This window comes from Chaetodon auriga, chromosome 10, assembly GCF_051107435.1.
Source record: "Chaetodon auriga isolate fChaAug3 chromosome 10, fChaAug3.hap1, whole genome shotgun sequence".
NCBI classification, from domain to species: domain Eukaryota; kingdom Metazoa; phylum Chordata; class Actinopteri; order Chaetodontiformes; family Chaetodontidae; genus Chaetodon; species Chaetodon auriga.
In genome coordinates, this window is record NC_135083.1 from 20,604,429 (window position 1) to 20,626,445 (window position 22,017).

Genomic DNA, 22,017 nt, shown 5'->3' on the forward strand with positions numbered 1-22,017 from the left:
ACGGTCTGTGGGGGAGGCGGAGGTCCCCGAGCCCCCTCAATCTAACTGCTGTCCAATATTAACTGCAGGACAAACAGAACAGCGGTAAACAAAAGGCAGAGTAAACACACTCCCAAGGCTTAGAGTACAAACACACACACACACACACACACACACACACACACACACACACACACACACACACACACACATTAAGCATAGTTAACAGCTCAATTTAAGTAGAGGGGTTTGTTTCAGCAGCATTCAGTCCATGAAATGCTCGTGAAAAACAACTGACGGCTGACATAATGATGGGAATTCTTTTATTTAAGTCCTCATATTAAATTGAGAAAATGTTTCCTTTGCCCAGCCCAGCTGTTGCACTCTGGGATCTGTCCACTCAGGCCAAGCCTCAACACACACATACACACACACCGTCAATGTTGAGTGTCCCTCACTCTGCCCATGTTGGATGAGGTCTCCATCCACGAGGTCCCGGGCTGGGTCCAGCTGTTTGGACCACAGTCCCATCCCTGCCCTTCCTGGGTGTCCCCGCTTTCCCTATTGCCTATCCCCCGGGGACGGTTAAGACCTCCTCCAGCACACCATCCACCACAGACCAAGAGCCCCAGCTGCACTCTTGCTCTCTGCTTTTTAAAAATAGGCTGAGATATCAGCCTGGACAGCTAAGAGACCTGAACGCATCCTGGGGATTGAGGAATGTCTCCGCACTTCCCAGCTCCTTCATATCTGTGTGAATCCTCTGAGTAATTGTCTGTGTGTGTATGTTTATATCTTTGCATGTGTGTGTGAAGATAGATCCCGTATTAGTGGCTAAAGAGAGGATCCTCCGTCCAGATGAGAGAGTGGACTGAGTTGGAGATGAGCTTTTCGGCAGGGGGGTATCTCTCCACCTCGGATGGTTACTGCTCCACAGAGCAGCAGCTCCAGTACTATGGTGAGTCCACAGTGACACTTCTGTCTCTGCTTCAGTCTCTTCACCTCCTTCCTCCACTGTTTCCCTACTACTGCTTATTTCTCTTGTCACTCTATTTTTTCTTCTTCTTTAAAATAAGCCGTGTGACGTATTCAGTCTTACAATAACAGATGAGACACTGGACTGATCAATACATTTAAAGCAATGAGCAGACAGAATATTCAGACATGTGCGTTCACGTCTTGTGTGATTTGAATGTGCGGAGACATTTTACTTGCAAAGCATTTTCAGTGTTATCAGTCAGTGGTAAATGAATTCAGATGATGTGTGTGTAACGTCATTGGTTCCCCTGGCAGGTAGATGATCTGCGGGAATAAGGAGACACGGTTGGTTTCCTTCTCTTCTGCTGGAAAGGGTTGGCTCACCCTAATTCATAAACACATTTTCTCACTTACTCACTCAGATAGTTTTGGTTTGTTTTAATGGGACAGGTTTCCTTTGTGATGCTCTCAGCTTTGACAAACTGCATTACTACAACTCAAAAGCGACCATCCCTCTAACTCTTGGTAATCCAGAACAGTCAGCTGGTCATTTTTAAAGGAATAGTCCTTCAGTAGAACGGTTTTCCTGTGAAAGTAGTTCACAGTTTGTTTTCACTGTGTGAGGGTGGTCCAGGTGGACGAGTAAAACCCAAACTCTCTGTCACCACCGTTGATTGACTTTTTCTTTTCTTTCTTTTTGTTTTCTCATCGACACACTTGTATGTACTAAATTTACTGTTTTTCAACGTGCCATTTGAGTTATTAATTGATTAATGAGCTCAGTCCAGTGCTGACTCCAAGTCAGACCGTGCATCATTGGAAAGAAGAAACAACACAATCTTCTTCTTCCTAATAAAAAGTTAAAGCTATAAGAATGAAACGACACCACTGACCGATGCATTACCCTCCGCTGCAGCCTGACTTGGCCTGGAGTGACCAGTAGCTTATGGTGGCTAACATTAGCTTATGTGCAACCTTTAAGTAGATATTATTGTAAACAGACATTACTGAACAGGATTGCTGACTTTTCTACAAATTTACTGCCACTGTAACATTAAATCTGCACATTTAACTTAACCCTGTAACTGTCACTTGTTTTTCACAAAAGTTACGTAGGCTCTCTTTATGTAAGTGGATCATCATTTATACATTCTATTGTTACACAATGAGGATGTGACTGCACTCTGTGTGCAATGCAACCTCATCTCATTCACTCTCACAGTTGATGAATGAACGTCAAGCGTTTATTTACCGCCTCTGAGAACTCAGTGACATGAAAAAAATAGTTACTTGAGGAGGTTCAGCCGGCACGCTGCATTCACAGCACGCAGGGAGGCTGAGCGTGCATTAGAGGATCTATTTATACTGACCTGTACCATCAACAATCAACCGTCTGCCCTCCTGCTTTGTGGAGCAGCGGGAGGTGCAGAGGGAGCTATGGGGGGTAGTTTGCTGGTGTTGTTTGGTTCCCCAGTGTGCGTGGGATGGAAGGGAGGCTGAGGAGTGTTTAGACAGTGCTCAAATGGTTTACAAACAGTGCGAATCGCAGCTCTGTCACATGCTGAGAAGGCAAGGACCCCCCCACACACACACCCAAACCATCGCCGCTGCAGTCTGGTAAAGACAGGAAACATCTGGAGAGAGACCTCAGGAGAAGACAAAGGGAAGGAGAAAGGAGGGTTCATAAGTGCCCTTTAAAATTCTGATTCTGTTGAAGTTTATGTGATCAGAGCAGGGACGTCCATCAACAACTTGTGGCTTTACAGGGGGTCTGTGGGGGGCTATTTCTTGACCGGGCTCAGTGACTTCCTGGTTGCCTGACAGGTATGTCAGTCAATTAGTGATGTAGCTGTTTCCTCTTTTCCAGGCTTAGTGCTGAGCTAAGCTAACTGGCTGTCGGCTCTGCCTTCATATTTAGTGTACAGATTTGAGAGCAGCATCGATCTTCTCATCTCACTCTCAGATCAGACTCTGTATCAGCAGATACTCAGGACATCCTTACATTTGACTGAGCCGTGTGATTTTCCAGGAGAACACAATAGCTAAGAATCACTTCAGAGAGGGGTTCTCACTCACGGCCTCACGGACTCACGTGGGCCTGGGGAGCCCCGACTGGGAGGCCTGTCCAACAATCCGTCCACTGTCATTAGTGTTGTCTCCGCTGAAGCCAAACTAGGGACTAAAAGTCAGGATATCACGGCCTTTGCTGCTTTGATTTTGACCACTCTATTTTTAATGTGTCTCCTGTGATTTCTCCAACTTTTGTGGAAGTGCAATACTAAATCCCTTAAGGGCCCCTTTAACAACGGCACAGAGCTCCGAGGACGGTTGGTTTGTTTCCCTGTCAAAGCTTAAAGGCGCGCACCAACAACAGCAACACAAACTCACATTGATATTATTGTCAGCCTTCCTCTTCATCCACGAGTTTCACCCTTTCAATTTCCATTTCCAGCAGTCCTGAGACTCCTGACAGATGGGTGGGCTCCCCGTTTAATCAGCGCAGACAGATCCCACAGCACTCCCAGTCGTACTGGTCCAGCTGTACTTTAAGAGGCTGCCAGTGGTCACACATGTTTTCTCAAAGGAGACAGGGTTTGCAAAACACAAGCTGTTGACCCACGCTCAAAGACGCTTCAGTCCGTCACAACACCGAACGGCCAGTACGGACTGAATGAAGCTTCCAGAAAGGGGGATCAAAAAATCCTAAATGGCACTTGGAGCGCTCAGCTGCATCCTGTTTCAGCAGTCTGAACAAGCTCACAAGGTCTTACTCTCAGCCTTTTATTGTGTCCCTCAAGAGCCATAAATGCAGTGAAATCACACGAGTCACGTAAGACCACATTCCTATGACGCTGTTTGACTCTGAAACAGCATAATAAGTGTTGCTTGAAATGTTCATTCATCCTTCTGGTCTTGCTAATGCAGTTGTTGTTGTGTTCTGGTGTGTGTGTGTGTGTGTGTGTGTGGGGAACAGTTTTTCTGTTCATGGTAATGACTTCATGATTTCATTTTTGGAAAGGAAACTGGCTGGATGTCACGGTGGCGCACAACAAGGCGAACTAGTGTCCTGGTTGGGATCGTGTTTTTGGAGTATCCTGGTTATGTAAACACATGTAAACATCTTACTCTGGTTTCAGAAACCTGGATATGCTACATAGAGTCAAATCTGGTGCAAGTCTAGATTTTTCCTAATTGTCAGCAAAAGACCAAAATCAACAAGGTGTTGCAATAATTTCTGACTTCCTTACCCCGTCTGGGGCCTGTTGGTTCCTACTGAACACAAACATCTGCACATACCAGTCATACAGTTTCAATTTTTTTTAAAAAACTCTAATTTGCTAAAAGAGTGGGGCAATAGTGCATTTGTTGGGAACTATTTTCACCTGTGGATTAATACACATGGATGTGTAGGATTAACCTAGAATATACTACAGTTCCCATTCTCATCATAATGAAGGATCATGTCACCCAGTGCAGCGCTGTGGCTCATTGATGTGTTTAATGTGTTCGGAGAGCAAAGAAGCTCCACAGATATACAGATATATAATTGATTTTAGCTACACAGATAATACATGCTAGCATGATCACATCATTGTTGGTTTTTAATCTTTTCAACAGGTTTGTTGACAGCAAGTACAGAAAATCACCAGCCTCGCCCTAAACCAGTGGGATGTTAGTTATATGGATGTTATTTGATAGAATGAGATGCAGAAAGGTTGCACCAGTGAGGATGCACTATTTTGCAGGAAGTAGTAGTTTTCCAAGAAGTTACCAGTTTACTAAGCAGTTCAAGTTCCCTTTTCATGTGGTCTTCAAATGTCAGTGTAATAATAATGTTGCTTGCATCCCTTTTCAAAGTTTCACTTTTTTGCTTGAAGTATTATTGAAGTAAGGAGAAAATTCTGAACACAAAATTGCAAAAGAAACACTGCTCTGCAGGTGTAGACGGTTCATTCAGAGGTTCTCTGACCGACAAACTATTTCTATGAGTTTTGATCGCTGGACTTTCATCTATTTCAATTTCAGACATGCTGTCTGACCCTCTGGGCTACCCCCTGCAGGACCCTGACCTCCAGCTGCTCCCTTACAGCCAACAACAGTACAGCCATGCCAACCTGCCCTTCTCCCTCTATGGCTCTCCACCCTCCTCCACCCCCTCTCCCTCCTCTTCCTCTTCCTCCTCGCAGCCCTGCCTCCCTCCGTACCACTACAGCCCTCACTGCCTGGAGATTCCCTGTGATCCCACCCCCGAGCCCCACTGCGGGGGCCTGGTTCAGGGGCTCGGAGCGGTAGGGTTGCCCCTCGGGCGGAGGACACGGGTGGGGTTGGGAGGGAAGAGCAGAGGTCAGGACGAGCTGTGTGTGGTGTGTGGAGATAAAGCGTCTGGGTATCACTACAACGCTCTGACCTGTGAGGGATGCAAAGGTGTTTCTCACTTTCCACTTTTGCCTAATTGTTTTTATTCTCTTCTTCATTGCTCTATATTTGTGTTCTGAAAGATAATCTATTTCTTCCGCTGGATGCTGTAGGTTTCTTTCGGCGTAGTGTGACTAAAAAGGCTGTGTATCACTGTAAGAGTGGCGGTGGCTGTGAGATGGACATGTACATGAGGAGGAAGTGCCAAGACTGCCGGCTGAGGAAGTGCCGCGCCGTGGGAATGCTGGCTGAGTGTAAGCCGCTGCAGCCATACTTTACCCACATGAAATCAACTGTCAGACATCACGGGATGATGAGAGCGATCAGTCCCTGTTAAAACAATGTGCATTTAACTGCCGCAGCTGCTTTGATGAGTCTGGAAATACTTTTTGTCCTCAGGCCTTCTGACGGAGGTGCAGTGCCAGTCCAAGCGACTAAGGAAAGGAGGGAAAGGCAGAGGACAGGAGGAAGAGGAGAGCACAGACAGCCGCAGCGTCAGCTCCAGCAGCAGACTACCTGGACAGGTACCAGAGAGCAGGGCGGACATTGATTGGATGGTTGCCTGAGTGGAAGACAGGTGGCATGGCCTTAGCGGTAGCACTGTTGGTCTGTTTAAGTCGGTCCTCTGTTCTGGTCCAGACTGAAATATCTCAACAGCTACTGAACTGACTGCCATGAAATTTTGTACTCGTGTTCCCCAGAGGATGGATCCCTGTGACTCTGGTGATCCTGTGACTTTTCGTTTAGCGCCATCAAGAGGTTGACATTGTTGTTTCCTGTGAAATGTCTCAGCTGTACTTTGTATTTGGTGCTAATTAGCAAATGTTTGCATAACAGCACACTAAACTCAGCTGATAAACATAACAAAGGATGTTCCCACTGAGTGCCAGCATGTTAGCATTGTATTGTGAGCATGTTAGCATGCTTACTTTAGCATTTGGCTTCCAGAGCTGCTGGCATGGCTGTCGACTCTAAGTGTTGATCCTGTAGTTGTTGAGTTTGAGTGTTGGGTTGAAGGATACTGCAGCTGATGGTTCTTTAAGTTATGGTCAGTTGGTTATATGACTGACTTTCTCTTCCTCATTCATGCAGTTTGATCAACCTTGTTGATATATATTATGGAAAATAATTTGAAAACTGCTACAATGGCCTGATACACTTAAGTGAGATGCCACAGTATAAACGATATGACAAAAATCTTTATATTGTTTCGACTGAACGGCCTGATTGTTGGATCACGCTGATGATTGGTTGGATTGAGGGGTGTTTGTTTTATTGATGTAACTGGGTGGTTAGATGTGGACTGTTGTCTTTTTGAAATGTTAAATGTTGGTGGATTGAACGCTGAGGAGAGCAGATGATTTGGTTGGTGAGGTGGTTGAGCTGAAGGTTGTTTGGTCAACATGTTGTCTGGTTTTTTGATATCAAAATCCTGATACTGACTGAACCTTGTGTTGTGTTGACTGTCGTCCGCACCAGGCTCTGTCAGCCAGTTTAACTCGAGAACAGAAGTACATTGTGGACAGGATGGTGGAGGCCCATCGACTGTACAGAGCACAGGACAGCAGCCACTGCAGGGTAGGTCACAGTGCGGACACAACAGTTACAGCTACATCGTCTGAGTTGCTCTCATGGTCTCTTGTCTGTGTCTGCTCAGCTGTTTGAGTGGCCATGTACAGAAGAAGGAGAGGGCCTGTCTGATGTTGTATCACCTCACCTGCAAAGACTGCTACAGTTTGCCAGGACAGTGCCAGGTAAGATGGATGGGAACGTGTGACCTCTCATATGAAATCCTGAAAAAAATCAAACATATAAAAATGAATAATGCTCTTCCCTCACAGGTTTTGACCTCCTGGATTTTTCAGACCAGCGCTCTCTGTTGTCTGTGTCTTCACTGGAGGTTATGTTCCTGCTGTCAGCTCAGCACTTCTCCCACAACCCGACGAGCCCCAGTCCAGGTGAACGAAGCAGCAGACACAGTCGCTATGAAGCAGCAGTCTGATCTTCAGTTAAAAAAAAAAACTATTTCTTTTTCTCTTTTATCAGCCATGCAGCTTTTCAGCATGTCAACACACAATTGGCTGAGAAATGTGGAGTCAAAGGAAAACATCTGCAGCAGGACGTTGGTCAGCTCAGGTGAATCTGGATAGAGACTCACTCAGAAAATATCTAGACCTTACAAGGTGCAAAAAAAAAAAAAAAAAAGTTATTATATATAAAGTTATGACCAGTGTCCCATTTGCTACTGTGAACAGGAAGCAGTGAGGATCTCTTCGCGCCAGTGCTCAACTTCTTCCACAGCATGGCAACGTTGCAGGTGGCGGAGGCTGAATACGCCCTGCTCACTGCTACAGCTCTGCTCTGCTCAGGTCGGACCACGAACCTGTGCTCTCTTGTTTGTGTGTGTCTGATCAGAAATGATCCAATCAGCCGTCAAGACTCGAAAATGCTCTATTCATCTGTAAATAATCATTACAAACAGGAGGCTGTGATAGGAAGAAAACGCCTCTGAATGATTCACTCAGTCTGTCTCAAAGGGTCTGACTACAGATTTGATCAAGGCTTAAAATGACTCTGCTGCTTTCATGCTGTGTAGCAGGAGCTTAGGACAACTGTGAGACTTTGTCCAAACAGTAGCCGTTGGCTAACTTGAATGCATCAGTCCAGGTTTAGATATAAACAGAGAACAGATCAGGTCTGTTTTAGCGTTGCCAACCTGTGTCTCTGTATCTCCATCCTGCAGACCGTGCATCCCTGCAGGCGGCCAGCTGTGTTGAGAAAATGCAGGAACTGATCCTGGACCTGCTGTCCAGGGTGTGCGGGGCCCAGGCTGGAGCGGCGCGAGGGGGGCCACAGCGGTTTGGCCGCCTGCTGGGCAGACTGACGGAGCTGCGAACCCTCCGTCACAACTACCTCCTCCTGACAAGGCAGCAGCCTGGACTCTGATGGAGAAGGCGTAACGGAAAATGGCGAAAAACCACCACTATCATCTCTGGGGAGCTTCCTGCCTGAATTTAAGGACTAGATGGTCCTGGATGAGCTCAGAAATTGTACAAAAACGTTTTGGAAATACAAAGTTTTCACCTGATATTAATCAGACGGTTGGATTTTCTGGTCTCTGTTGAGAATCTTCCGTCTTATTTCTCAGCTGACATCAACGTATTCAGTCCTGCAGTTGCTGAATTGTCAACTCTAGAGGGACTGAAATGTGTTCATGGACTGCTGTAGTTTGTTTGGACAAAAGATATTTTATTGGCCTTTTTATAACTGTTGTATACAGTGTACACTACTGTTAAAATAAACCAAAATGACAGATTGTTAGCTGGAGTTCGTCAGTGGAAAAGAATTTTTGGACTGAAATCAGGGATCGTGTTCACGATCTGTCAACACGTGACTATTATTAAATAATCCTATGTGAGCTGATCTCACCTTTGGTTTTAGACAGAAATAACTCAGAACTGCAGTTAAGTATCCCAAAAGGTCTTTAATAGAGCATTTATTTCCCCAAATGAGGAAATACTGGTTCAGACAAAATATTTGGTGAGCAGGTAAAATATGCATGTAGTACAAGCTTATAAAGGTGTATTTTCCATTTGATAAAATGGGGCTCTTGACAATAAATAGAATCTTCTGGGGGTCAACAGTGAATGATGGCGGTTGGTCGGGAGTAAAATCATCAACATCAAACCAAACATGTGAACTCATCTGTTAAAACGTTGGCTGCATGTCTCTAAAACCTCACTCCATTTGTTTTAAATAAGATTTCATTCTCGACTTTAACCAATATAGCTTTATTTCTATAGATCTGTCTTCCATAAATAAATTATTTCTCTCTGTATCAAAAAGAGAATTCAAATATAAAGAACAATGGCTCATTGTGTTGTATGCTCTGAATGTACACACACGCGCGCACACACACATACACACATACACACGCACACACACACACACACAGCACAATGAAATTACATCAAAGACAAGCTAAGTAGCGAGTCGGGAATTATTTTATCTCCACAAATATACACAGCCTCGCTTTGCCCATGTGGGTTGATTGAAATACGCATTTTAAAACAGCAACATTAAATTAAATTGGGTTTGATAATACACATACATATGTACACAAAGTGTGCCTTTATAATATACAAGTGTCTCTGTAAAAGATTAAAATGTAAAAAGCTATTGTATAAAAGATGGCAGTGATCCATTCATATGTCTTCTGCGTCTCATATAAATACATCAATCTCTTCTCTGACAATTTTGATTCCTTGGCAGTAGCATTATACAAAATAGAGGGGAATTCTTCTACATTTGATCCAGACACACAGCTTCAACACATCCGGGTGGAGTAAGCAGATACCGCCATACATCCCTGAACAGGGCATTAACGCTTATTGACTGCAGCAACATGGGACCCAATTCATTCACATCCGGAGCTTCGCGTCCACGACGGCGACACGAAGGCGAACGCCACTGCTCTGTGTGTCAGACACTAGTGGTTTGGTAACGAACTACAGTCCAGGACTCTGTGCTGCCACCGCAATCTCTTCAGACCACAGTGTGAATACAAACTGGACTGGCAGCACGACTCCGTCCACCTGCTGCTTTAAGACCGAAGAGAAATGCATAGTGGCTGACTGTGGGTGCACACAGGGCTCACCGTCGCCCTCTACAGGTAGTTGGAGGTCACAAAGCCGTGGCTGTGGCTGACTCGGCTCTGGTGGATCATGGCACGGTCGTACGCCACCTGCACGGACTTGCGGATGCTGGACTTGCGGCCCTCCATTATGCGCAGCTTGTCTGCTGTGTCGTCTACACCCAAGGGCGTCACCTTGTCGCGTGGGAGCCACTGCCTACAGGACCAAAGACACACATTTAGACTGTTAGAGGCTTTGAAGAGGAGGGACGATGACCACTTTCACTGCTTTAGACCTGTTTGGACGATTTGGATTATACATTTGTGTGTTCAATGTAAAGATACACATATAACCACAGTACATTACATGAGATTATAAGTCATGCTTTTTCAAATAGCAAGAGCAAAATAACTTTGAGCAAATCGTTGTGATCCTCCTGGATTGGACAATTCACCCAGCTGAAGCGCATTTAACTAACGCCTGCTCCACGTGGACCTGTTGCATTACATTCAAGCGCGTCTGTCTGACCCTCACCATGTCCGCTTGTTGTCAAAGAAGAGCACCAGGTAGAGCCTCTCATTGGTCTCCTCCTGCCTCTGCTCCCCCAGGTGGAGGACGTCTTTGGGTGGGACGGGGATGGGCACCCCGTTGTGCAGCAGGCCCTCCTCGGGCATCTCTGGGTCGATGATCTGGAATGAAAACAAATATGAATTGATAAAAATGTGGGTGGATGAAAGGTGCCTCCAGTATGTTAGAGTGTCACCACCTGTTGGTAACTCATATTAGATGGTGCTTCAGTCATTATAGGTAGAATAATAGATTACCAGAGCAGGATAGGAAGGATATCCCCGACACTTGGCCCACACCAGCTCCAGAGGCTCCAGCTCTGTGTCGTCCTCAGACATTTGGCTGCCGTTGCCTGCAAAAGAACAGGATCATTTAATGAATAAGAAGAAAATGATGGGACATTCACACATACATCCTTCCAATAAGGTCAGAGTATTTGTCTATGCTTAAGGAAACAGAGGACAGCAATATTGGTAGGAAAAAAAAAAACTAACAAGAAAAACCAAACCTATTTAAATTCAGGTGAACAAAACAAACAAACCTACCAGTGTAATCTGAGTCTCCATTGACTATGTCCAGGAAGGGAACTTTGGAAAGAGCTGGTTTCCCGAGACTTCGTTTGGGTGGTGAGCTGCTGTGAGACAATATGTTGTAAAGTCAATGTGTTGTCAATCACTACTAAAACCAAACAACCACTGACAACAGACACACGACGCCTTACATTTCTTTGTGGAGGACTGGACAAGGGCTGTACTCAGAATCTGACCCGCCGTCTTTGTGCTTGTTGAAGCCGTTGGTCAGTCCTGAAAGCAAATGAGAGAAATTTCAGAAGAGCTTCTGCTTAAATAATACCAGGAAAACCAGACAGAAGAGGGCACATCTATGCACAGATGTCTTTAGTCTCAATGAATGCCAGTTCTTATGCTGTGATCAGGTAGCATGCTTTGTTTCCTCACACCAAAGAGAAAGAAGATGAGCTCAAAGGATGTATGACTGCTACACAACATTGAGTTGTAAAATAATTAATTTTAGCTAACGAACCAGAGGTGATAAACAAGATAATAAAAATGGATAAAGACAAGTTGAAGACTGCTGATGACAAGTCTGTTCTGTAAGAAAGGATGCAGCTAAATCTAACATTGCTGAGAAACTGTAATGTCTCAAACTGCACTCTAACCAGTCACACATCGCCTCACATTCTGTTGCTGTCTGTCATCATGCATCATGACTGTTGAGATTCGTAAACCGGTAGCTATAACAAATGTAAAGTCAGCACATTCCAACAAGCACCCAGCGTGATGACATCCTAGTGAGTGTCTTCAGTGCGGACAGCAGTCAGCTCTAAAAGGCCGCTCTGGGCCGCGGAGCTTAAACTTAAACAAGTGTCTCATGTCAGAAACTGAGTGAAGCTTCTCACCGCTTTCCAGTGTATGATTTGGTATCTTCTCCAGTTCACTATCTGAGCACATGTCTTGACTGGGGGCCCATTTTTCATTGAGAGTTGGGGGTCCTGGACTTTTCTGTGGGGTCTTGGATGGAGTAGACAAAGGTGTGGAGGATGGGGTACTGGCTGTGGAGTTGGGTGGTGTAGGGGTGTCGCTTTTACTGTCATCCTGCGATCCTTTTCCATTGAGCAAAGGGCTGCCTCTCTCCCTGAACAGCTTAGCTCCATTTTTTGCCTTCTTGAACAAAACAGAGGTCCGTCGTCCAACTCCCCCGGTGGTGGGCCGTGGGGGGACGCTGAGCTCCTGCAGGCCGTTGGCCACCGTCTGTCCTTCACTGTGCAAAATGGGAGGCGGTGACGCCGGCTGCTCCTGTGCTTTAGTGCAATTAATGTTCTCTGCTGTGTTGTCCGAGAGGTCACCGTCCAGCTTTAGGCGTTTGCAGGGCCAGCCGGGGGACTGGGGCTCCCCTGTGATTGGCCGCAGCGTGGGAGGCTCCAAAGGTGCGTCCCCCTGGCGTGGAGGAGGAGCCGGTCCTGTAGGTTCCAGTGTCGGGGGCGAGGTGGATTTGAGGTTTTCTGGAAGATGAGAGGAGAAAAATGAAATTCAATTTCACTCCACGTTTATTGGAAATGAATGCCCATTTAGTATGTCGTGTGATGTGGCGGTGTAGTATTCACACTGGAAAATGGTGTCACTTCATAATGATTTCATTCTAACAGTCTAACCACAGCCCAGAGGGAGGTGAGGTATTCTGCAGATGTGGAGGACCTTATCAAGACGAGTGAGTAAATAACTTTGCTCTCACAACTGTACACCAGCAACATGGTAACATGGCAGTTATTTTATGGCTCGACTGACACACATCACAGGCGTTCTGCTGCCCTCCTGTACGGTAGCAAGAGACTGATTGACTTGACTAGCCTGTAGTCAGAAGTGGGATGGTATGGCATGACTGTATGTGGCCAATGGAGAGTGGTGAGTCCATGACAGTGATGTATAGAAGAGGTGCAGACATAGAGTGCACTGGGAGAGAGGAGTTGTGAGGCAGCCATGGCTAACGAGACTCTGTGGGCCCCTACTTACTAGACTGGAGACAGTGGGGTGGTTGGGGTTGGTGCGTGGGGGGGACCCTGGCTCAATTACCTGAGGACAATGTTCCGTTAGCTCATGTTCACAACTGGTCTCATTGAAAAAAAAAAAAGAGGCTTTTAAAGGTTCATGCATTGGCAATTTCATACTGTTGAGACGTCACCGCTTTTCATCACCCACCTTTGTCCAAAGACAAAAGACCGTTGTCCGCCTTCGGGTCTTTGTCGTCATCTTCCTCCTCCTCGTCATCCTCGTCATCTTCTTTCAGATGTCCGTTGTGAAGGCCGTGGCGGGGGTTTTGGCCCTGCCTGTAGCGGATGTTGTTGATCTCACGACGAAGCAGGCGGATACGTCGAGTTCTGGCGCCACTGCATCGCATGGAGGTGACAAAGTCCAGCTTCTCCAACAGCTCCTTCAGCTGCTCCTCCACGGTCATATGAAGCCGGTTGTCCGGATCCAGCACGCTGTCAACTGAACACAGCAGGAAGGAGTTAGGCTAAGAGTGAAGCTAGCATGCATGTTCTGTGAAGGGATGACAAGAACGAGTTTCATATTTTTTAACTGAAGCTGATGAACTAACCCTGCTGTGGGTTTTTCCATAAAAGGTCAAATCAATACTAAATACTTCCAAATCCTGACACTGACTTTAAGAAATACTTATAACATATCTATATTATAAACTTACATGATATGGACAATGCTGTTACTACAGCTATGTACACTGTCTACAGACACAGTACACTGTAATTATTTAACAATTCATCTCCACCATGAGGGTGATTAACCAGTAACACATCAGGTAATTGACAGAGTCAGAGAAATAACTGCACTGATACAAAACACGGACCCATAACAAGGTCTGTCAGATATTTGTCCAGAACTGAAACTCAAAAATGATGAGCCTGTTATATACATATGATGCACCACTCTACTGTCAACTTCATAAATCTCACACCTCATTCAATCCTGTCACTTCTCAGACAAAAATTCCCTCACAAGAGGAAATGTCAGACTACACTCAACAGAAGAGAAACATGCAGAATAAGACATGCAACAGTGCCATATACTGGCAGCACTGGTGCTGATCTTAATGTTACCTGAGCAGGAACAGAAAACTAACTTCTCCTAACGGCTCTTATTTGAAACTAAAGCGAGACCATGAACCTCACTAGTATTTTATACCGATTCTCAGGCTGAAGTACACAATGTCCAACAAACAGTGAATTGAAAAATGCACCCACAACCCATCAACAGACAAATCATAGGGATTTCTGGAGAGGGGGCATTTGATTCTCTGCTACTGAACTTACAATAAAAATAGTAGAGATAGTAATAATTCCTATTTAGGGACTGTTAATCACAACTCACAGTTCAATTAATCTACAACTTAAAGGAGCACATCGTATCTACACAAATTTGAATCTGGCCTGAACCACCTTTCATTCCCATCTAATCAACGTTAAGTTGCAGTGTCCTGATGTATTATTGTAAAAATACATCTTTCTCAGTGTGAAGGATTTCGGGTGCTCTTATGGCAGACATGGAATATACTATTCATAAGTATGATGTCACCTGGAAGCGTACAACCACCTGGAAATAAGAATCACTGTGTTTTTAGAATGAGCACTTTCTATCTACAGAGGGAGCGGTCCTCCTCCAAAGTCCACTATGTTGCACCACCATGTTTCTACAGAAGCCCTGATCAGCCAACCAAACTGGAGCATTCAGTATGGTTTCAGTTTGCTACCCCAGCACTAGATAACACTCAGCACTACACACTGGACCTTTAATTGTACTGGATTATAGACTGTTGGCCAAATGTATAAACATGCATGTACACAAAAAGCATACTTATGCTTCTTTCTATTCAGGTTTCCAAATGTCTAAAAAATCCACGGGCGGTGAGATCTTTCATCTTTCACACTCCATGCGTACTGTACACAGTCTTTTGAGACTGATTAGTATGATGCTGTGAATGTACAAAAAAGGATAATTCAAGTGTGAACTTGGGCGGCATTTCATTTAGAGCTTTTTTCACTACATTGCATTACACTATTTTATTGGGGAGCATGAATACCAGACACCTTCAGGTGAGCTCAATTAACAGGTCGTTAAAAATACTACATGGCTCGAATGCTGTCGCCGTGCACAGTAATGCTCTTCTTGGTCTCACGGTTGAAATCAGACCACTTGTTTTTAATCGCCTCCAGGGTCCATTGCTCAGAACTAACAGCGTTCACTGCTTCAGTTACTTTCTCTGTCGTTCAACTTGTTCCATTTTGTTGATAATGCCAGAGCTTAGGCTTCCAAATACGTGTTTTCTTCTGCCAACTTGATCGGTCATTATTTCAAGCTTACAGTCTGTAAAATTGCGCTTCTCACCATCTGCTTTCAGATGTTACTGCCATTTCTCCTCAAAACTAATCTAAATGCTGCCCCTTTATATGCAAACCAGAAAATTGGGGGTGCATTTGAAGCATTATAATACATTGTGAGGATGGTCAGAAGGCTCATACACATCCGTCAATTTCAGGACGATTGAGAAAAACAGGGAACAGACGTGCATGGTTTTAGAAATCTAATCTAATCTAATCTGTTTTGTGTCTGCCCAGATTTTGACAGTTTGAGTTTTACACATTTGGCCCAATGTATTTACATAAAGCATTAAATCCTATAAGAGATATATACATGTCTCAAGAAGACTGAGCACCACTGTGACTTACCATCCTCCCAGGTGCAGCTGTAAAAGTCTCGTTTCTGCGGTGACTCTGGGAGGTGCATGCCAGAGTCCTGGTCCAGGCCCGTGTTGGTGGCTTGTCGTTGGGCATGGCGCAGTATGGCTCCCCCTAAATCTCGAAGACGCAGCGCTGCCCGGTGGAAGACTGTGTCCTTGGCATTGTAGAGGAGGCAGTTGGACACCATCAGGTTGAAGTCGGTCTCCAGGTCAGACACTGAGCGGTAGGCATGACCCTCCAGCTTAGAGAGCATAGTGGAAAAGTCCATGGGCTGGCTGATGAACTCCAGGTAGTCTGGGACCTGAGGGTGAGACAGAACTCCAAGTATTAATGAGAAGAAAGGATACATACTGGCAACTAAAATCAAAATTAGTAGAAGAAAGTTAGTTCACATGGTTTTCTTTTTAACGTCCTATATAGTTGTAAGGAGCTATTTTGGCTTAACTGGTTCCAGAAATAAGTGCCATTAATTTTTCCCATGGACAACATTACGTGACTTACAGTTGGAGCACTTCTACAGCTTTGATGGGCAGAAACTCTCAGTGAAATCATCAGTACAAACGATTACGAACAACGTTACGCGTTTGATAAAAAGTCAAAGGTACAAACCTGAGTACGTTAATACTTCAGAGGAGAGGTTAACTATGTCTACCAAGGTGATTTCATCAAGAAAAATCTTATGATCAAGCTTAAAATTCTGTCACATGCACCTCTAATGGCAGACAGGACCTAAAGATTATGCTATTGTTATCAAACTGATCTCCAATCTGCTGCTTAAGTCAGTTCAGCTGTAATTTCTGAGTCAGTTTTTGGTGAATTCAGCAAGTATGAACCAGTGTTTTAACTATAGTCAATATGCAACTCTGACTGGTTTCTCCTTCATAGCAACAGTGAAGTCTGGGTATCGCAGTATTTAGAGCCGTCCACCAAAATTACAGACAAAACGAGATTTCTCAGAAAAGTAGCTGAAACAATTGAAACTGGAGTTAAGAACATAAACCTGCAGGTCTTTGCATTATTTGCAGAGTCTTCTTTGTTAAGTAACACTGTGCCCATTTAAAAAAATATCTGAAATGGGAATACAGAATGGGGAGAAACACTTCCGGAAAAAGCTGCCCCTCCAAATTCGCCACTCTATGTAAACTGTGCATGCACACATTTTCAGTGTTGTAAAAGTGAATGTCCGACCTCTTTGATGTCAACTGGCTGTGCAAAGATCTGGGCTGTGTCCTTCTCCTGCAGTTGCTCCAGAGTGGAGCGGAGCAGCACCAACATCGGAGTCAACTGCAGCTCCAGAGCTGCCTGATGAACTCTGACCTGCAGTTGTCAGAGGACATGCACATGATGTCAACATACGTGGAAGTTGCAACCATAATGTCAACATATGCTCTTTGTAGGAAGACAAGTGAGATCATCCAAACGTCTCAGAACTTCAGACTATATTGAACAACACCTTAAAATTAGTTCTTCAAAATTTCAGTTAGTCGCCATGATTACTAGCATCCATGTATAGTACCTGTTCTCGTTTGAGCTTCTCCCTCTTGCGGATGAGCTCCACCAGCAGCCTGGCTTTTTCAAGGTCATGCCGGAGCTTCTGCCAATATCTGAGCGCTTCTCTTGCAGCAGAAACCTTCTCATCCACCTCAGGCTACAAAGTACAACATATATTATAGAACTCTGTTGTATGAACACTGTATATGAAAAGTTATCTAAAGGCAATCAGTGAATTTCATAAATTGTTACACTAAACACCAGCACAAAAAAAATTAATCATCAGAGTACAAAAAATTGTCAATGCCGTCGTTCCGTTTCCTACCTGTTCAGTATTCCTTTGAGACTGGACGTTAGAGTGCAAACGCCGGACCAGCGGCACACCGTTCCTTGACTGACGCTTCAGTAACCAGTAGCTATGAAGCCTCTGCATGAACTGGTTTTTCCTTTGGAAGAGGATTCCTTTGCAGATGATATTCAGCCTGTATGACATAGATGGATGCAGGTTGGTACTGTCAAAATGGCTAACATCAGTTCAGGCATCTCCACTAGAGAACTGGTTCTTGTAATTGTTCACTTACAGTTAGTTTAACTGGTTAGCAAATCAAAAAAAATTCCACCACACTGATGCTTTTCCAAAAAAAAGTGTGTGACATTTAATTAAGTGGAACTTCTTCAGGTGTGCTGAAGATCTGGTGAAAAACCATCTTAGTCAAATGTTTGGCAAAATGAATAGCTAAATAAAGAATTGCTTTTTTTGACAACTGAAGCATTTTATTTCATTCAATATAAAATAAAATAAAATCTAACCTGCTTGTGGGGATCTGAGGCACTGTCACTTGTGCTGCTGATTCTGTGCTTTTCTTCCCTTTCTTTTTATCCAGCTTGGCATCATCTTCAGACTTTCTGCCTTTTTTCGGCATTACAGGACCCTCTGTGTAGGCACTCCGTCCTCTACTAGCCCTCCCTCTGCTGCCCACCACTCTCCCTTCATTCTCCTCATCTGAGACAGTCTCTTGTCCTGGTGGTGAATGGGCCTCACAGAATGCTGTCTTCTTAACTGAGAACGTGGTCCCATTGATGTTTGTTTCCCGCACAGGATCTATCTTCATAAACAGGCCAGCACGCTGAGCACATGTGACATGAAACGCGGTATAACAGTTGGCCTTGTGGCACTGAATTGATGCACCGCGGCCCTTCTGCTTACACAAGTAGCAGGTCAGTTTCCAGCGTGCTGGGGGAATGTTACTGACCCCTTCCACTGGTTCTAGAAAAACTGTGTTGGCAAAGCAGACCTCAGGGATCCAGATGGCACAGACCACATGAGCCCAACGTCCATCACTCGTTTGCTTGAAGGCGCCGCCACGGTTTGGACATAGAACACAGTCAACAGGTTTCTGAGGAGACTGGAGGCAGCAGCGGCACAGCCACTGGCCCTCAGGGATGTAGGGCACTCCATAACACTCCTGGTGCACAGCCAGGTTGCAGGAGTCACAGAAGAGGATGACGTTGCTGTTGAGGCACTCATCATCCAGGCACACGCAGCAGAAGGCATCATCGTCAATGGTGCTCTGTGAGGGAGCCCGGCTGCGGGCTTCCTGATACGCTTCCTCCTCGAGCCGATCCACCAACACCTCAAAGGTATCTGGTGAGACAGCTGAATAACCCTCGGATGTCCGGCCCGCATTTACCATCTCCAGCCAGGCGGTGTCTTCTTCGTCCATGTCATACTCTGCCTCAGCTTCCTGCTCGTCAGCTGAGCGCTCAATGTAACGGTAATACGCCGTAGGCAGAGGAGGTGCCTCTACCGGCAGGAAGGTTTCTAGAACATGAAACTTAGGTTCAGGGAGGGTCATGTGGTGATGGTGTGATGTGTTAAACTTTTCAGGTGTTTGTGGATGAGAACTGGGGCAGTGGTTCTTGGAAGGTGCTGGCGACTTGACAGGAGGACATTTGGAGTCTTTCCTACGGCCTCTAGGTGTGACCGATTTGCGGACTGTTTGGGCACTGCTGGTGGGAGATGATGACTGCTCACTGTTCTCCTTGTTGCTGTTACACTCACTAATGTCCTGAGCCATCATCTCATCTTCAGTGATGACCTCCAGGGGCTCCAGAATGGAAATGCGGTGAAGTCTACCATCTAGTTCCACCTCCACCACCTTCTGGGCCTGGGCGTAAGTCAGAGTTTCTCTGCTTGGAGATGCTTTGAGGCTGTAAGGGGATGGGGATCGCTGGCGGGCACCCCCACGCCCGCCAACTGTCCCATTGGACTTCTTGACATCGGCACCACCTCCTGCAGCCACCTGGCCTTTTCGACGTGGCTTCCTCATAGGCCACCAATCACACTTTCCCTCCTGTTGGTTTAACAGGAAATAAAATGGAATAAAACTGTGTTGTCAGACTGTAAAAAATAGTCAATATAGAAAACCTATTTTGTATATTGTACAAGAGTAAGCATTTGATGGTGCCACAGTAGAATATGAAAACATTATGCCATTATTCTGTCCTTTAAGGATAACTCTCTATAATAAGAGCTATTGTTTGCTTTTGTTACCTTAATGAATTGTTCTGTAATCGTTTATTCTTATCTAACTGGATTTTCTTCAACATCTTAATTTCCCCTCAACATCATCATATATACATCAATATTATTATTATATAACAGGACTAAGCCAAATCTAATTCCATTGCTGTAATGACAGCATAAAATTAAGGCCTAAAGAGACTTAACATGAACATCTGTTGTGAGTTGCATTTTACTGCAGTGTCATTAGGCAGGAACATGGTCAACATCACCTGTAGCCTAAAACATTCCTTCACACACCTCAAATCGCATAATTCTTACTCACTCAATACACGTGGCTAAATGCATAAAAAAAATGTAATGACAGCTAACCGATTGTCAAGCTGGAGGTTACTCTTCACTATCGATACACACACAACCAATAATTTTATTTTCCTGTTAACTATTCTCGACTTTATTTAATAAAATGCTGGCAACTACTATCAGAGCTACCCACAACACAACGGGCACGTCCAATCAGCTTTCAGGAGAATCTGACTGATCCTCCCCAGAGCCAATCAGCTTTTAGAATACCAGGGTCTCAACTGATCAGTGTCCTTATTTCGAGAGTAAAATGTCAGCCATATTTACAGTTTTAAAATACTGTTAAAAGCTCTTCTACGAGTTAAATTTTAAAAATGTTTTGTTGTATTGAAACAGTGCCTCATCTGTTCAGGTCTGGATGAAAAAGGCACACTGTTCCGGTAGTCCGACATGAAAGTACGGAGACAAATAGTAAAAGATATCGACAAGCTAACCTGCTAACTTCAACAAATGGGCAGTACCAACGTTAGCTGGCTTGTTATTTTTTAACGTTGACAAGGCGCAAAACAAGTTAAACTGTTGCTAGCTAAAATGGGGTTAAAAGTTCTGAGCCCCTCTATTATAAAGAAACAGTCGGTAGCAAACTTAAGTCATCTTACCTATTATGGCAACTGACTGACACAGGTAGCTCGACAGCCGGCGGTCTAAGGCTGCTTCTACAGTAATGGTTGCCTAGCCAGCCGCCTTACTTGCTGTAGTCTCTCCAAGCTAGTAGCTAACTTACCGTTAGCCAGCTACAGTTTGCTGGTACAGCCGGTATATTTCGCTAATATATAACGATCCTGTTTCTTCACAACACAGCGTTTTGGAGGCAAACAGTCAATCCCAAAGGTTTACAGAAAACAAAAATGGTATATCTGCATTATTAATCTGATAAATGGCTTACTGTCGACCCAATTTTGTGAGAAGGAAAAATACTAGCCTCCTTCGGCTAACTGGCTAGCTATTTGGGTTTAGAGTATGTGCTAAATCGAAATGAGCCAAAGTACAAACACAAGACTTCCGGATTCATCTTTCAAAATAAAGTCCTTATTAGTGAACGTTGTGTCGCTGTTTCATCACTAATACACGTCGAAATTATTACATTTGTCATGAGAACGAATTCTTTTTACACCTATTTGTAACATGTCCTTTCCACATTATGTCAGTGCATTACAGTTTATGACGAAGTGCTGTGGTTAAGTTGGGTGAGCAAGATTATATAGGGTGGTCCAGGTATTTGGTGGGCCGCAAAATTCAGATACACGGCCCCACACTTTTTCTTTACAGATATGTATGTTGTAAATGGCTTACATACATCTGCATTTGATACATCTTACCTGAAGTATTTTTTTAATCACTGTTTTTTTCTGTTATCTTACATTTCCTGCTGTAACACGTCATTTTCTGGTTTGCTTTTCTTACATCCAATCAGGACATAATATATTCATTTTTTAATTGTTTGATTTATTTTGCAATGATGCAGTAATTTGTAGATTTAATTTTCTTGTTACCTTCTCTGGCACATTCTAAGAGAAATACCTTTAAAACAACGTCTTTGAAACAACGTCTTGTAACGTCTTGGAGTTTTCTTCATACGCCAAATAGATGCACAAAATGAGACGTCGTTACTCAATTTAGTTTTATGTTGACAGCGAAATGTCACTTCCGCTTCTATGGTAGCCTGTGTGTTACCTTGATAACAGCAGATTGATACCACTTTATCCCGCCCCCTTGACGTCACCAGGCCATGATTTTCGCGCGCAAGCCACTTAACAGGGTCAATGACTGATCACGGTCTGTGTTGATTTTAGTAC

The 22,017-nt window shown here is 44.5% G+C and overlaps 2 protein-coding genes across 4 annotated transcripts; one reads left to right on the forward strand and one right to left on the reverse strand.

Moving 5' to 3' along the window:
• Positions 1 to 837: 837 nt before the first annotated feature.
• Positions 838 to 8,364, forward strand: nr1h5 (nuclear receptor subfamily 1, group H, member 5). Its single transcript, XM_076741742.1, has 10 exons — positions 838 to 937; positions 4,984 to 5,382; positions 5,487 to 5,627; positions 5,773 to 5,897; positions 6,853 to 6,951; positions 7,031 to 7,127; positions 7,215 to 7,331; positions 7,420 to 7,509; positions 7,629 to 7,742; positions 8,117 to 8,364. The coding sequence occupies exons 1-10, from the start codon at positions 838 to 840 to the stop codon at positions 8,317 to 8,319; spliced, it is 1,485 nt and encodes a 494-aa protein (XP_076597857.1). The 3' UTR covers positions 8,320 to 8,364.
• Positions 8,365 to 8,837: 473 nt separating this feature from the next.
• brpf3b (bromodomain and PHD finger containing, 3b) lies at positions 8,838 to 21,185 on the reverse strand. Of its 3 annotated transcripts, none has more exons than XM_076741247.1 (13): positions 20,946 to 21,185; positions 18,145 to 19,688; positions 17,660 to 17,816; positions 17,360 to 17,491; positions 17,032 to 17,160; positions 15,832 to 16,144; positions 13,289 to 13,579; positions 11,992 to 12,594; positions 11,296 to 11,377; positions 11,120 to 11,208; positions 10,832 to 10,926; positions 10,542 to 10,696; positions 8,838 to 10,223 (listed from the first exon to the last, which is right to left on the reverse strand). In XM_076741247.1, the coding sequence occupies exons 2-13, from the start codon at positions 19,662 to 19,664 to the stop codon at positions 10,040 to 10,042; spliced, it is 3,750 nt and encodes a 1,249-aa protein (XP_076597362.1). In that variant the 5' UTR covers positions 19,665 to 19,688; positions 20,946 to 21,185; the 3' UTR covers positions 8,838 to 10,039. The 3 variants fall into 3 exon arrangements, with proteins under 3 accessions (XP_076597362.1, XP_076597363.1, XP_076597361.1); XM_076741248.1 differs by having other exon boundaries at positions 11,120 to 11,205; positions 20,821 to 21,176; XM_076741246.1 differs by having other exon boundaries at positions 20,821 to 21,176.
• Between the last annotated feature and the right edge of the window lie 832 nt (positions 21,186 to 22,017).